The sequence below is a fragment of the Cebus imitator genome, unplaced genomic scaffold (assembly GCF_001604975.1).
Source record: "Cebus imitator isolate Cc_AM_T3 unplaced genomic scaffold, Cebus_imitator-1.0 Scaffold20, whole genome shotgun sequence".
NCBI classification, from domain to species: Eukaryota; Metazoa; Chordata; class Mammalia; order Primates; family Cebidae; genus Cebus; species Cebus imitator.
In genome coordinates, this window is record NW_016107335.1 from 316,963 (window position 1) to 334,357 (window position 17,395).

At 43.6% G+C, this 17,395-nt stretch overlaps 1 protein-coding gene across 3 annotated transcripts in view; it reads right to left on the minus strand.

Moving 5' to 3' along the window:
- Window positions 1-1,637: 1,637 nt before the first annotated feature.
- The window catches only part of DYNC2I1 (dynein 2 intermediate chain 1), a 96,778-nt gene continuing 81,020 nt past the window's right edge, over window positions 1,638-17,395 (minus strand). Inside the window, exons 24-25 of one of the 3 annotated variants that reach the window (XM_017519287.2) lie at window positions 12,387-12,610; window positions 1,638-2,250 (exon numbers count right to left, since the gene is read on the minus strand). In XM_017519287.2, the coding sequence (XP_017374776.1) occupies window positions 2,052-2,250; window positions 12,387-12,610 (423 nt within the window). In that variant the 3' untranslated portion in view covers window positions 1,638-2,051. Of the gene's footprint in view, window positions 2,251-12,386; window positions 12,611-12,917; window positions 15,113-17,395 lie in introns of those variants that run through there. The other 2 variants (XM_017519294.2, XM_017519306.2) reach the window with 2 other exon arrangements.

Genomic DNA, 17,395 nt, shown 5'->3' on the forward strand with positions numbered 1-17,395 from the left:
GGCACGGTGCTCACACCTGGAATCATATGCAGGCCAGGCATGGTGGCTAACACCTGGAATGATATACAGGCCAGGCATGGTGCTCACACCTATAATCATAAATAGGCTGGGTGTGGTAGCTCACACCTGGAATCATATAGAGGCCAGACATGGTGCTCTCACCTGGAATCATATAGAGGCCAGGCATGGTGCTCACACCTGGAATCATACATAGGCTGGGTGCAGTAGCTCACACCTGGAATTACAGGCTAGGCACGGTGCTCACACCTGGAATCATATGCAGGCCAGGTGTGGTGTTCAAACCTGGAATCATATGTAGACCAGGCATGGTGGCTCACACCTGGAATCATATACAGGCCAGGTGCAGTGCTCACACCTGTAATCATACACAAGCTGGTTGTGGTAGCTCACACCTGGAATCATATGCAGGCCAGGCACAATGTTCTCACCTGGAATCACACACAGGCTGAGTATGGTAGCTCACACCTGGAATCATATGCAGGCCAGGCACGATGCTCTCACCTGGAATCACACACAAGTTGGGCACGGTGCTCACACCTGGAATCATACACAGGTCAGACATGGTGCTCACACCTGGAATCATATGCAGCCCAGGAATGGTGGCTCACACCTGGAATCATATACAGGCTGGCTGTGGTGCTCACACCTGGAATCATACACAGGCTGGGTGCAGTAGCTCACACCTGGAATCATATATAGGCCAGGCATGGTGCTCACGCCCAGAATCACACACAGACTGGGTATGACAGCTCAAACCTGGAATCATGTACAGGCCAGGCACAGTGCTCACGCCTGGAATCGTATAGAGGCCAGACACAGTGCTCATGCCTGGAATCATACAGAGGCCGGGCATGGTGGCTCACACCTGGAATCCCAGCACTTTGGGAGGCCAAGGTGGGCGGATCACTAGAGGTCAGGAGTTCAAGAACCGGCCTGGCCAACGTGGTGAAATCCCATCCCTACTAAAAATACAAAAATTAGCCAGGTGTGGCACATGCCTGTCATCCCAGCTACTCGGGAAGCTGGAGCACAAGAATCACTTAAACCCAGGAGGTAGAGGCTGCAGTGAGCTGAGATCACAGCCGGCCAAAACCCCCAGAGCTCTCCTATCTTTGTGCCATGGTTTGGATGTTTGTCCCCTTCAAAATTCAAAGCCTGGAACTTAAGCCCGAGGGTGATGATATTAAGGGGCGTGAGAGGCAGAGCCCTGGTGAATGGATTGGTGCTGTAACAAGAGATTGAAGGCCCTAGCGCCTTTCTGCCCTCTGCTTCCGTGCATTGGTGAAGCCATGAGGCGCTGCAGGAAGCTGGGGGCAGCTGACTGGACATGAAACCCATTGTGCCTTGAGGCTGGATTCCACCTCCAGGAAACAGGAAATGAAGATTTCCATTACTGATGAATTATTCAGCCCAGGGTGTTTTCTTTTTACAGCAGCACAATTCCTAGTCGCCCTGAGCTACAAAATTCAAGGGAGTTTATTTACTTGTATTATTTCTACACAAAGGACAACTTTTAGTACTAGTGGAAACATGTCTGTCTTGCTCTGCAAATATGACAATCCAAAAATGCCAAAAGAAGGTGCCCAAGAATTTCAAGAAAAAACTGTTGGCAGAGGTCATTTCAACAGAGTAATTCCTTTTAATTTAGACATGTATAGATATATTTTATGTATGACTAAGAAAATACTTCATTAAAATATCTTTTCATGGTAGGCTGCTTAAAATCTAGTAGTAATGTGACAATATTTTAAACTGTTCTAAAAATAACTCGAAATACTCTCAGAAAAGAGCACCCTGAATGTGGCTCCACGCTCCCCTGGAAGTTTCATAAATGCTAAAATGTTCTGTTTCCATTCAAAAGCAGTGATTTAGTGAAAATACCAAATATTCTTGGAAAATAAAATATATACAGAATATACATGGTCTATATACATAAATATACTTGCACACAAATGTAAAATTATCCACCTTATAATTATGTCTTTTACATTTGGGTTATTGCAGCCACACTGTCCTCTCAGCAACACCCACTACTTGTGCGGTATTTCTTCCTTCCACAGGGCTTCCTGCAAAAGCAGACGCAGCCTGTTGCACTCATCCGCCTCTGGGGCTGCCCACTGCCTCTTCAGGTGCTGGATGTCAATGGAGCCAGAGGCCCTAGCCAACACCAGGGCCAGGAAGCTGCCAACAGCCTTCTCGGGCTCACCCACCACAGCCATGGTCACCAGCCTGCAGGGAGAAGTGCAGAAGCAGAGGATCAGTGCTCACACAGGGACATTCAGTTATGTCTGAGGGTCAGTGTTCACACAGGGACATTGTTATGTCAGAGGATCAGTACTCACACGGGGACATTCAGTTATGTCTGAGAATCAGTGCTCACACAGGGACATTCAGTTATGTCTGAGGATCATTGCTCACATGGGGACTTTCAGTTATATCTGAAGATCAGTGCACACACGGGGACATTTAGTTGTATCTGAGGATCAGTGCTCACACAAAACATTCAATTATGTCTGAGGATCAGTGCACACATGGGGACATTCAGGTATGTTTGAGGACAGTGCTCACAGTGACATTCAGTTATGTCTGATTATCAGTGCTCACACAGGGATTCAGTTATGTCACAGCATCAGTGCTCACATGGGGACATTTAGTTATGTCTGAGGATCAGTGCACACATGGGGACATTCAGTTATGTTTGAGGGTCGGTGCTCACATAAGAATATTTAGCTTTGTCTGAGGATCAGTGCACAGATGGGGACATTCAGTTATATCTGAGGATGAGTGCTCAAACGGGGACATTCAGTCATGTCACATGGGAAGATTCAGAGGATCAGTGCTCACACGGGGACATTCAGATATGTCAGAGGATCAGTGCACACATGGGGACATTCAGTTACATCTGAGGATCAGTGCACACACGGTGCATTCAGTTACATCAGAGGATCAGTGCTCACACGAGGACATTCAGTTGTATCAGAGAATCAGTGTTCACATGGGGACATTCAGTTATGTCTGAGGATCAGTGCTCACACAAGGACATTCAATTATGTCTGAGGATCAGTGCTCACATGGAGACATTCAGTTATGTCAGAGGATCAGTGCTCACATGAGGATATTCAGTTATATCAGGATCAGTGCTCATACAGGGACATTCAGTTATGTCTGAGGATCACTGCACACATGGGAACATTAAGTTATATCTGAGGATCAGTGCTCACACAGGGACATTCAGTTGTCTGAGGATCAGTGCACATATAGGGACATTCGGTTAACTCTGAGTCTTCCAAAATCTACCTTCTATGGGAAGAGTGAAACGGATGAGAAATTCTAAAAACACCAATGGCCAAAATGAAAGCTAGACCAGAAATAAACATATGAAAACCTACAGAAAACACTGTGAAAATGCATTTCTGCATGTTAGAGGCCTGCCAGACGGACCTTCATGGAGATAAGTGATGAGGACCTGCTACAGGAAGACAGGCAGGAGGCTCTCTCAGGCTGCCTGCTCTCTCTTCAGGCCAGGAGTCAGCATCCCCCCTGGCAGGTCTACAGGCAGGTCCCTGGAGGAGCTGGGGGCCATCAGCAGCCCAAGCAGGCCTACCCACCAGAACCTTGTCCTCGGTCTCCAGCCTCCCCCGATCTCACCCACAGACAAATCTCCATCTCCAGCCTGGACTCACCCTGGAGCCCCAGACCCCTACTCACTTCACCTCGATGGGACCAGCACCTCCATCATCCACCCAGTGCTGGAACGCAAGACCTGGGGCCACCCTGCCTCCCCAGTCTCACTCCCAGAGGCCCCTTCCCCACAGTCAGGCCGTCCCCATCTCGCACCAATTACCACAGCTCCCTGACCAGGTCCCAGCAGTAATCCCCTCCCCAGGCTGACAGAGACTCTCAAAGACACACCTCCAACGTTCCCCGTCCCCGACTCAAATCCCTTCCTGTGGCTGGTAGGAACACATGCAGTCTCTCCTTGCTCTAGGCCTCCAGATCACACTCCCGGCCCCTGCAGCTCCAGGCCTGGCTAGACGTCCCCTCTCCCTGTGCCTCTTGCAGATTCCCTGCACATCTTGGCTTCACATCTGCTCATCTTTTCAGATCTGGCTGTGCTGATGGAGTCTGAGTCCCTGCCCTTGTCACTACAGGGGTGAAAACCACATCCATCTCCACCACCAGCCATGTGTGGAGGCCATCACACACAGAGCTGGGGCTCCTGTGCTCAGACCCTCAAGTCCCCCCCAACAGCAGCATGATCTACCTTGGGTGGGTCACTTGCCCCTGCACATGACCTGCTGCCCTCACCGAGACCCCATCTCCTATGTCTCTGCCCAAAGTTCCCCTCAATAGGACCATCCTTCCCTGCCCCACTCAGCCCTGAGTGTATTACTCCTAATGCTATCCCTCCCCTAGCCCCACACCCCACCAACAGGCCCTAGTGTGTGATGTTCCCCTCCCTGTGTCCATATGTTCTCATTGTTCAACTCCCACTTATAAGAACATGCAGTGTTTGGTTTTCTGTTCCTGTGTTAATTTGCTGAGAATGATGGTTTCCAGCTTCATGCATGTCCCTGCAAAGAACATGAACTCTTCTTAATGACTGCATGGTATTCCATGGTGTATATGTGCCATATTTTCCTTATCCGGTCTACCACTGATGGGCATTTGGGTTGGTTCCAAGTCTTTGCTATTGTGAATAGTGCTGTAATAAACATACATGTGCATGTGTCTTTATAATAGAATGATTTATAATCCTTTGGGTATATACCTAGTAATAGGATTGCTGGTTCAAACTGTGTTTCTCTTTTTAGATCCTTGACAAATCACCACACGGTCTTACACAATGGTTGAACTAATCTACATTCCCACCAACAGTGTAAAAGTGTTCCTATTTCTCCACATCCTCTTTAGCATCTGTCGTTTCCTGGCTTTTTAATGATTGCCATTCTAACTGGCATGAGATGGTATCTCACTGTGATTTTGATCTGCATTTCTCTAATGACCAGGGGTGATGAGCTTTTTTCATATGTTTCTTGGCCACATAAATGTCTTCTTTTGAGAAGTGTCTGTTCATATGCTTCACCCACCTTTTGATGGGGTTGTTGTTTTCTTATAAATTTGTTTAAGCTCCTTGTAGATTCTGGATATTAGCCCTTTGTCAGATGGATAGATTGCAAAAATTTTCTCCCATTCTATGGGTAGCTTGTTTACTCTGATGATAGTTTCTTTTGCTGTGCAGCTCTCTAGTTTTTCCTTTTTTCTTTTTTTGGAGACGGTGTTTCACTCATGTTGCCCAGGCTGGAGTGCAATGGCGCAATCTCAGCTCACTGCAACTTCTGCCTCCCACACTCAAGCGATTATCCTGTCTCAGCCTCCCAAGTAGCTGGAACCACAGGCGTGTGCCACCACACCCAGCTGATCTTTGGTATTTTTTAGTAGAGATGAGTTTTCACCGTGTTAGCCAGGATGGTCTCAATCCCCTGACCTCATGATCTGCCTGCATCAGCCTCCCAAAGTGCTGGGATTACAGGCATGAGCCACCACACCCAGCTGCTCTTTAATTAGATCCCATTTGTCAATTATAGCTTTTGCTCCCACTGCTTTTGGTGTTTTAATCATGAAGTCTTTGCCCATGCCTATGTCCTGAATTGAACTGCCTAGGTTTTCTAATGGGATTTCTATGGTTTTAGATCTTATATTTAAGTCTTTAATCTATCTTAATTGTTGTATAAGGTGTTAAGAAAGGGGTACAGTTTCAGTTTTCTGCATATGGATAGCCAGTTTAACCAATACCATTTACTAAATAGCAAATCCTTTCCCCATTGCTTGTTTTTGTCAAGTTTGTTAAAGATCACATGATTGTAGACATGTAGTGTTATTTCCGAGGCCTATGTTCTATTCCATTGGTCTATATATCTGTTTTGGTACAAGTACCATGCTGTTTTGGTTACTGTAGCTTTGTAGTATACTTTGAAGTTAAGTAGCATGATGGCTCTAGATTTGTTCTTTTTGGTTAGGACTGTCTTGGCTGTACAGGCGTTTTGGTTCCATATGAAATTTCAAGTAGTTTTTTTCTAATTCTGTGAAGAAAGTCAACAGTAGCTTGACAGAGATAGCATTGAATCTATAGATTACTTTGGGCAGTCTGGCTATTTTCAGGATATTGATTCTTCCTATCCATGAGCATGGAATGTTTTTCTATTTGTTTGTGTCTTATTTCCTTGAGCAGTGGTTTATAGTTCTCCTTGAAGAGGTCCGTCACATGCCTTGTAAGTTGTATTCCTAGGTATTTTATTCTCTTTGTAGCAATTGTGAATGGGAGTTCATTCATGATTTGGCTGTTTGCCTTTTATTGGTGTGTAAGAATGCCTGGGATTTTTGCACACTGATTTTGTATCCTGACATTGCTGAAGTTGCTTATCAGCTTAAGGAGATTTGGGGCTGAAATAATGGGGTTTTATAAATACACAATCATATCATCTACAAACAGAGACAATTTGACTTCCTTTCTTCCTATTTGAATACCCTTGATTTCTTTCTCTTGTCTGATTGCCCTGGCCACAACTTCCAATACTATGTTGAACAGGAGTGGTGAGAGAAGGCATCCTTGTCTTGTGCTAATTTTCAGAGGGAATGCTTCTGGCTTTTGCCCATTCAGTATGATATTGGCTGTGGGTTAGTCATAAGCAGCTCTTATTTTGAGACACATTCCGTCAATATCTAGTTTACTGAGAGTTTTTAGCATAAAGGGTTGAATTTTATTGAAGGCCTTTTCTGCGTCTGTTCAAATAATCATGTAGTTTTTGTCATTGCTTCTGTTTATGTGATGGATTACGTTTATTGATTTGCATATGTTGAACCAGCCTTGCAACCCAGAGATGAAGCCGACTTGATCATGGTGGATAAGCTTTTTGATGTGCTGCTGGATTCAGTTTGCCAGTATTTTATTGAGGATTTTCACATCAGTGTTCATCAGGGATATTGGCCTGAAATTTTCTTTTGTTGTCTCTGCCAGGTTTTGGTATCAGAATTATGTTGGCCTCATAAATGAGTTAGGGAGAAGTCCCTCTGTTTCCATTGTTTGGAATAGTTTCAGAAAGAATGATGTCAGCTCATCTTTGTACCTCTGGTACAATCTGGCTGTGAATCCGTCTGGTCTCAGGCTGTTTTTTTGTTTTTTTTGGTTGGTAGGCTATTAATTACTGCCTCAATTTCAGAACTTGTTATTGGTCTACTCAGGGATTCTACTTTTTCCTGGTTTAGCCTTGGGAAGGTGTATGTGCCCAGGAATTTATCCATTTCTTCTACATTTTCTAATTTATTTGCATAGAGGTGTTTATAGTATTCTCTGATGATAGTCTGTATTTCTGTGGAATCAGTAGTGATCTGCTGGCAACAGGCCTTAAGCCTGTCATAAACAGGCCTTAAAGAAACTGGCCACAAACAAAATATCTATAGCACTGTAATATACTCGTAATGGTGGGGATACACATTGCTGAGGTTGTTGGTTTACTGGAGTGAGGGAGAGAAATACCTGACCCATCCAGAGCAGAAGACCACTTAAAGGTGTTCCGGGACCACAAACTATAGCATGAGCGACCCACGCCCTAATGCCACGTTCCAGTTGCAGTATATATACACATCAGAGACTGGTTTTTGCCACTAGTAAAGAATGCTTTGTTTCCTGTGAAGCATGCTTTTCATTAATTTATAAACTGCAGTATGATGATTATCACTTGCTTGCTGTCAATAAATATGTGGCTCAAACTCTGTTCGAGGCTCTCAGCTGGGAAGGCCGAAGCCCCCTGATGCTCCACCTTTTGCATTTTATCCTTGTGTCTGTTTCTTAATTCCTTCAGTGCCACCTGGGTTGGGGTCTCTACGACCAAGTGGGTCTTGGCAGTAATCTCCCCTTTATCATTTTTTATTGTGTTTGATTCTTCTCTTTTTCTTTATTAGTCTGGCTAGTGGTCTATGTATTTCATTTCAAACTCATTCACCATTTGTAAATCTTTTCAAAAAAACAGCTCCTGAATTCAATGATTTTTTTCAAAGGCTTTTAGTGTCTCTATTTCCTTCAGTTCTGCTCTGATCTTAGTTATTTCTTGTCTTCTGCTAGCTTTGAATACATTTGTTTTTGCTTTTCCAGTTCTTTTAATTGTGATGTTAGGGTGCAAATTGCAGATCTTTCCCGCTTTCTCCTGTTGGCATTTAGTGCTATAAATTTCACTCTAAACACTGCTTTAGCTGTGTCCCAGAGATTCTGGTACACTCTGTCTTTGTTCTCATTGGTTTTGAAGAACTTATTTGCTTCTGCCTTAATTTCATTATTTATCCAGTAGTCATTCAGAAGCAGGTGGTTCAGTTTCCATGTAGTTGTGCAGTTTTGAGTGAGTTTCTTAATCCTGAGTTCTAATTTGATTGCACTGTGGTCTGAGAGACTGCTTGTTATGATTTCTGTTCTTCTGCATTTGCTGAGGAGTGTTTTATTCCCAACTATGTGGTCAATTTTAGAATAAGTGTGAAGTGGTGCTGAGAAGAATATATATTCTGTTGATTTGGGATGGAGAGTTATGTAGATGTCTGTTAAGTCCACTTGGTCCAGAGCTGAGTTCAAGTCCTGAATATCCTTGGTAATTTTCTGTCTCGTTGATCTAGTACTGACAGTGGGATGTTAAAACCTCCCACTATTATTTTGTGGAAGTCTAAGTCTCTTTGTAGTTCTTTAGGAACTTGCTTTATGAATCTGGGTGTTCCTGTATTGGGTGCATATATATTTAGGAGAGTTTGCTTTTGTTGGTGCATTGATCCCTTTACCAGTGTATAATGCCCTCTTTGCCTTTTTTTATGTTTGTTGGTTTAAAGTCTGTTTTAACAGACTAGGACTGCAACTTCTGCTATTTCTGCTTTCCATTTGCTTAGTAAATATTCTTCCATCCCTTTATTTTGAGCCTATGTGTGTCTTTGCTTGCACATGAGATGGGTCTCCCGTATGCAGCACACTGAAGGGTCTTGACTTCTTATCCAATTTGCCAGTCTGTGTCTTTTAATTGGGGCATTTACCGTGTTTACACTTAAGGTTAATATTGTTATGTGTGAATTTGATCTTGTCATTATGATGATAGCTGGTTATTTTGCCTGTTAGTTGATGCAGTTTCTTCATAGTGTGGATGGTCTTTACAATTTGGTATGTTTTTGCAGTGGCTGGTACCAGTTCTTCCTTTCCATATTTAGTGCTTCCTTCAGGAGCTTTTGTAAGGCAGGCCTGGTGTGACAAGATCTCTCAGCATTTGCTTGTGTGTAAAGGATTTTATTTCTCCTTCGCTTATGAAGCTTAGTTTGGCTGAATATGAAATTCTGGGTTGAAAATTCTTTCCTTTAAGAATGTTGAATATTGGCCCCTACTCTCTTTTGGCTTATAGGGTTTCTGCAGAGAGATCTGCTGTTAGTCTGAAGGGCTTCCCTTTGTGGGTAACCTGACCTTTCTCTCTGGCTGCCTTAACATTTTTTCCTTCATTTCAACCTTGGTGGGTCTAACAATTATGTGTCTTGGGGTTGCTCTTCTCAAGGAGTATCTTTGTGGTATTTTCTGCATTTCCTGAAACTGAATGTTGGCCTGTCTTGCTAGGTTGGGAAATTTCACCTGGCTAATAACCTGAAGAGTGTTTTCCAACTTGGTTCCATTCTCCCCATCACTTTCAGGCACACCAATCAAACATAGGTTTGGTCTTTTCACATAGTCCCATGCTTCTTGGAGGATTTGTTCATTGTTTTCATCTTTTTCCTCTAATTTTGTCTTAACACTTTTTCATTAGGTTTATCTTCAATCTCTGATTATCTTCTTTCACTTGATCCATTTGGCTACTGATACTTGTGCATGCTTCACAAAGTTCTCGTGCTATTTTTTTCATTTCCATCAGGTCATTCGTGTTCTTCTCCATACTGGTTATTCTAGTTAGCAATTCCTCTATCCTTTTTTCAAGGTTCTTAGCTTCCTTGCATTGGGTTAGAACATGCTCCTTTAGCTCGGTGGAGTTTGTTATTACCCACCTTCTGAAACCTACTTCTGTCATCAAACTCATTCACCATCCAGTTTTGTCCCCTTGCTGGCGAGGAGTTGTGATCCTTTGGAAGAGAAGAGGCATTCTGGGTTTTGGAATTTTTAGCCTTTTTGCCCCAGTTTTTCTCCTCATCTTCCTGGATTTATCTCCCTTCGGTCTTTGATGTTGGTGACCTTTGGATGGGGTTTTTCTGTGGACATCCTTTTTGTTGACGTTGATGCTATCTTTTCTGTTTGTTAGTTTTCCTTCTAACAGGCCCCTCTGCTGCAGGTCTGCTGGAGTTTGTTGTAAGTCCACTCTAGACTCTGTGGACTCAGGAAGCATGGTGGTCAGGAACCCACTTGAGGAAGCAGTCTGTCCCTTAGGAGAGCTTGAGCACTATGCTGGGAGAGCCACTGCTCTCTTTAGAGCTGGCAGGCAGGAACATTGAAGTCTGCTGAAGCTGCACCCACAGCCACCCCTTCCCCCAGGTGCTCTGTCACAGGGAGATGAGAGTTTTACCTATAAGCCCCCATCTGGGGCTGCTGCCTTTCTTTCAGAGATGCCCTGCCCAGAGAGGAGAAATCTAGAGAGGCAGTCTGGCTACAGTGGCTTCACCAAGCTGTGGTGGGCTCCACCCAGTTCGAACATCCTGAAAGCTTTGTTTACACTGTGAGGGGAAAACTGCCTACTCAAGATTCAGTAATGGCAGATGCCTCTTCTCCCACCAAACTCGAACATCCCAGGTAAACTTCAGGCTGTTATGCTGTCAACGAGAATTTCAAGCCAGTGTATCTTAGCTTGCTGGGTTCTGTGGGGGATGGGATCTGCTGAGCTAGACCACTTGTCATCCTGGCTTCAGCCTCCTTTCCAGCAGAGTGAATGGTTGTTTCACTTGCATTCCAGGCACCACTAGGGTATGAAAAAAAACTCCGGCAGCTAGCTCAGTGTATGCCCTAATGCCTGCCCAGTTTTGTGGCTGAAACCCAGGGCCTTGGTGGTGTAGGCACCTGAAGGAATCTTCTGGTCTGTGGGTTGTGAAGACAGTAGGAAAAGCATAGTATCTGGCCAGAATGCACCACTGTCCCACATGGCTACCCTTGGCTAAGGGAGGGACTCCTTGCACTTCCTGGGTGAGGCAACATCCCACCCTGCTTCTGCTCACCCTCCGTGGGCTGCATGCACCATCTAACCAGTTCAAGTGAGATGAGCCGGGTACCTCAGTTGGAAACACAGAAATCACCATCTTCTGCTGGGAGCTACAGACTGGAGCTGTACCTATTTGGGCATCTTGCAAGCCACCCAATAAATGCAATTCTTAATTTTGTTCAGATCTCATCAGGATATCCCCAACATTCTATTAAACTCTTTATCTTTCCTTTACAAAAGGGCTGTGGGATTTCTCTCCTCCAGGTTAACACAAACACTCACAGTAGGATAATTTATTAAAAAGAAATGTAGAATCTAGAGGGAAAAAATGCAGATGAACAGACAAGCAAGGGCCCAGGGAAAGCACCTCATGATGAAAGTTTTTGTGAACACTTCTGCTTTGAAACAAACAAAGCAACAAATAACTGCCTAACAGTGGTGTCAATGAGAGTGTGCCCATCTTCAAATCCACCAGTGACATCACGGGAACTGACGTGCATGTCCTGGGAGCGCTTGTCTGACTGTGAGCTGGGAGACCCCCTCGAGGGGCCTGGGCCAGAATGGCTTCAGTGTGGCATTGTGCGGATCATTAATTCCACGCACCATTCCCCTTTAGAGACTAGGGGAACACCTACTACCTCACCAAGACGTTACAGAGTTATAGTTTTTAAGACTGGCAAAGGAATATACCTAAGACACTCTCACCAACTGTCATTTCTTACTCATAGAATAATAATGATGGGGAAATACCATACAATGAATTTGTCAGTCCAATAGACTAACTTGGGTAAATATACAATAATCACACTTTAAAGCAGTTTTAAAAATATTATTTAAATACACAATCCAAGAGTGATGAACCCTCAGGTAATCCGGACTCAGTGGTGGTAGCGAGGCGGCAGGCCCATGGTTACGCCACACATACCCTAGGCTGCGATGTGGGGCAGGATGCTGGAAATTTCTGCCTTCCACTCAACTTTGCTATGAACCTAACACCACTCTCAAAAAAATATTTTTAAACTACATAAACATATTATTTAAATGTACACATGGCCACATTTTAAAATGTAGCAACCTTATGCAAAACTTAAAAGAGAAGCCACTGGTGGCAACTCTGGCCGAACCCCCTGCCCCCACACCCGCCGGCAGATGCTCCAGAGCTTCCCCACTTGCCTGTCAGGGCAGAGCTGCTGTTTGGTGACAGGACCCAGATCGCTCTGGAGGAGGTCCCAGATGTAGACACTGGATGTGTCGTCCTGCACCAGGAACACGGCAGGCCTGGTCGGGGACCACTGCAGGCCGGTGACTGCATGGCCATCTGTGCTGCTGTCCCACTGCAGGAGGGGAAATGCAGAACTCAGCTGGTGCAGCCTGATGCTTCCGTCCGAACAGCCAGCCTGTGACCAGGAAGGATGAACACCGCTGAGCATGGCCTTGTCCTTTCTTTTTTTCAAGATAAGGTCTCGCTCTGTCACCCAGCCTGGAGTGCAATGGGGCAATCACAGCTCACTGCAGCCTTGACCCCCCAGGCTCAATCAATCCTCCTGCCTTAGCCTCCTGAGTAGCTGGGACTACATGCATGCACCAACACATCTGGCTATTACTACTTGTAGAGATGAGGTCTCACTATGTTGTCCAAGCTGGTCTCAAACTGCTGGCCTCAAGTGACCCTCCTACCTCGGCCTCACAAAGTGCTGGGATGACAGGTGTGAGCCATCATGCCCAGCCATGTTTTTTTCTCTTTTTTTTAACTTGATTTCAGCAGCCAGAGAAATTTTTCAGAGCATTCGCTTTCTTTAGTTTGTCACTGCAAAAACACTAACTTGTTGTTTTCCAAACAGGAGGAAGGGGAGGGTGAGGAGGAATAACATGGGAGAAATGCCAGATATAGTATGCACCTAAAGTAAAATAAATAAATTTTAAAAAAATAAGTAAAATCTTAAAAAAATTATAACATTGAATCTCTCCTCAAAAGGTACAAAGGTGAGCACTCACCTGACTGATAAACTTTGTGTTTCTCTTCCAACATGGTCAATAATCAAAAGATTCAGTGAATATATAAATAGGTATTTATTTTCAACAAAGTTGTATATCAGTGGCTCAAGCGTGGGCCATTAAGATTGGTTCCATGAAAATATGGCACCTTTTATAAAACTACATACATTTATATCAATAATATGGTTATATATATTTCCCTTGGATTGAAATTTTCATAAAATCAAACAACTGGTTAAATAAAAGGCCAAATTTTTAGCTTTTAAAGAGAAGATTAATTCATTTTACTCAATATATTTGATCTTTCCCATATTCAAAAAAAGAAAAAGAACATCAATAAGAATGTGAGTAAAATTCTAAAATGCAATATAAACAAATTTTAAAACCTATATTCTAAATAAATAACATAACCATACAGGAAGGAGGGGCAAGAACCAGGCCACACAATTTCTGAACACCTCGTTCAACGGTGCAGTTTACATCCGAAACCCAGGCAGCACCCAGAACACGGACTGCTCAGCGGCCTTACTTTCCCACAGGCATTGAAGAGCTCTGTGTACTCCAGGAGTGAGCATGTGAACGGATCCAAATCAGTCATCCTAACAACACACAGGGCCAGATTTCCCTGTCTGAGAGGTAGGCACAGCCAGGGAGGAGGCAGGATGGAGGGACCCTGTTTGTTAACCTGGAGTTAGAGACAAGGGTGCAAACTCACAGTATGTGATGCCTGCATATGTGGTTTATGGATAGAAGTGGGCATTCCATGTGCTTTGTCTCTTAACGGACCTACCTGCGCCATCAAACACTTCTTACTGCCCAGATCTTGGTTTCTAGATACTTTTCTCCACTCATAAGAGCCACAACTCCTGGGAGAAGTGGCTGGTTCAGGGCTCACAGGATGATGTCCAAAGGATAAAGAGCCAGTGCAAAGGACACCCACTGGCCTAACCCAGAACATTTGAGCAGCAAAATAAATACTGGTAGTAAATAATTGTGACCTACTAAATAAAGTAAAAAGCCACATGTCCACAACATGTAATAAAAAGACACATACATGCATAGAGAAAAGGAAAAGTCTCCCCTAACGGTAGAAAGCCAACTAGTACATGAAGAATTAACAGCGGGTTGGAAAATCACTATTTGCCAATCATCTTAATAATCAATTCAAGAAACATTCATCCATGGATGCCAAAACTGGTGGTGAAAATCTAAGGAGTTTTGAGACGTTTACAAAGTGTCACCGTAACCCCCCACGAGACACTTAATCAGAAAGGAACCAGGAAACTCCACAAGGTCAGAATTTGTGTTGTGTGGGATGGCACCAACCGATGTCACTGGTCTCCCCAGGACATGCATCACCCTGAGCTACTCCAGCCAAGCACAAAAAACCTGTGCCTGATCGTGACTGATGGAAGCCTCAGACATGCTCAGACTCAGGAACATTGTATAAAATAACTGGCCTGTGCCCTTCAAAAATGTCAAGGTCATGAAAGACGGAGGGACTCAGTCTTTGATGTCCAGATCAAGGGATTTTGAAGAGACAAACCAGTGAATGAGACACAGGGCCTGGGACATGACTTTTCTTAACAAGGACATTATCGGAACATGCCTGTGATCTCCCTCACTCTACAGATTCAATAGCAGGTTTGTACCAGTGTGAACCTCCTGGTGACTGTGACCACAACAGTTATATGGGGATATTCTTGCTTTTAGGAAATGCACGCTGAACTGTTTAGGGATAGAGTATCGTGTTTGCAACTTCCCCTCAGACAGTTAAAATATCTGAACGTCCAGAGAGAAGGAAGCCCACGTGGTAGGTCTGGAGGTCCTCCACCAGAGAGGAGGAAACCCACCAGAGGGTATGCAGGAAGCCTTTGAACTATTCGTGTAATTTCTCCGTAAGCCTGAAATTGTGTCAAAATAAACGTTTTTTTAGAAAAGATCCATTCAATAACCATATAAAGTCATTTGTACCACCTAGGCAGGTAAGACTTTCAGAAAGCCGAGGACAGAGGTGTCAGGACACTCATGAGAGCCCCTGGCTCTGAGGTGCATGAGGGCAACCCAGCACCTCCAGTGTGTGAGTGGAGGTCCTCTTGGGAGGGTGCAGAAATAGGCCAGGGCAGAACCTTCCAGAGGCTGGCCCAGACACCTCCGAAGACCTGTTGTACCTCTGGACTCAGGACCAGCTCAGGCCCTGGGGCCAGAATACATATATCCTTTTAAAACATCATTCTTTCATGCACCTTCACAAAACAGAAGATTTACTAATAATGTGTACACCTTAGTCACAGAGGCAAGGTCTGGACCACATACATTACTAATAAAATTACTATCTAACATAATGGGAACCACAAATAGGAACTATATACGTAATTTAAAATTCTCACCAGCCGGGCGTGGTGGTGCATGCCTATAATCCCAGCTACTCAGGAGAATCTGAGGCAGGAGTATCACTTGAACCCGGGAGGTGGAGGTTGCAGGGAGCTGAGACCATGCCACTGTACTCTAGCTTGGGTGACAGAGCAAGACTCTATCAAAAGCAAAAAAAAAAAAAAAAATTCTAGTAGCCACATTAAAAAGTTAAAAACAAAAAAACAGCAGGGTGTGGTGACATGCACCTGTAATCCCAGCTACTCAGATGGCCAAGGCGACAGAATTGCTTAAGCCTGGGAGATTGAGGCTGTACTGAGCTATGATTGTGCCACTGCACTTCCAACCCTGGCAGCAGAGCAAGACGCTCTCAAAATTAAAAAAAAAAAAAAAAAATGTAAATAATTTCAAAATGCAATAAACAAAATAATTGTTTTTTATTGATAAAAATATACATCAGGAATTTACCATCTTTGTAAGTATACAGTTCAGTGTAATAAATACATTTATATGCTTTTCTTTTCATCCACACCAGCTTCTGGTAGCCACCATGCCACACTCTGTCTTCATGAGAGCCGCTTTTTTAGCAACTGTATATAAGTGAGAACATGCGATATGTGCCTTTCTGTGCCATATTTCACATAGTGGCCAGTAACTTCCACCCATGTTGCTGTAAATGACAGGGTTTCATTCTTTTTTATGCCCAATATTCCATTGTGTATATTTACCATGTTTCCTTTTTCCATTCATCCACTGATGAGCACTTAGGTTGACTCCCTATCTTGGCTATGGTGGATAGTATCACAGTAAACACTAAGAGTGCAGATATCTCTTTGATGCGTTTATTGTCCTTCTTGTGGCTACATACCCAGTAGTAGAATTCCTGTATTATATGGTGGTTCTATTTTTAGTTTTTTGAGGAACCACCATACTGTTTTTCGTAATGGCTGGACTAATTCACATTTCTACCATCCGTGTTGAAGGGCTCCCTTCTCCACATCCTCATCAGCATCTGTTACTGCCTTTTTTATGAGCCAGTTTAACTTGGGTGAGACGATATTGTGTTGTGGTTTTGACTTGCATTCCTGTGATTAGTGATACTGAGCTTTTATTCATATATCTCTTGGCCATGTGTATGTCTTCTTTTGAGAAATGTCTGTTCAGATCTTTTGCCCACCTTAAAATCAGATTTTTTTTTTTTTGGCTATTATTTGAACTCCTTATATATTCTGGTTATTAATCTCGTTGGATAAAGAATTTACAAATCTTTTCATTTCCTTTGCTGTTCAGAAGCCTTTTAGAATGATGTAATCTCAATTGCCTACTTTTGCCTCTAGCTTTGTCCTTTTTGCTGAGGATTGCTTTGGCTATTCAGGGTCATTATTGATTCCATATAAATATTAGGGCTTTTTTTGCCTATTTATGTGAAGAATTTCTTTGGTATTCCGAGAAGGATTGCACTGACTCTGTAAATTGCTTTGGGCAGCACTGTCATTTTAACAATATTAATTCTTCCAATCCACAAGCATGCAATGTCTTCCCATTTTTTGTGTCCTCTTCTATTTCTTTCATCAGTTTTAGTTTTCCTCCTATAGATCTTTCACGTCTTTGGTTAGATTGATTTCTAGCTATTTTACATTTTTGCAGCTACTGTAAAGAAGACTGCTTTCTTGATCTCTTTTTCAGATTGTTGCCGTTGGCATATATACACACTACTGACTTTTGTATACTGAATTTTTATCCGTACCTTTACTGGATTCCTGTGTCAGTTGTAACAGTTTCTTTGGTGGAGTGTAGGTTTTTCTAGGAAACGG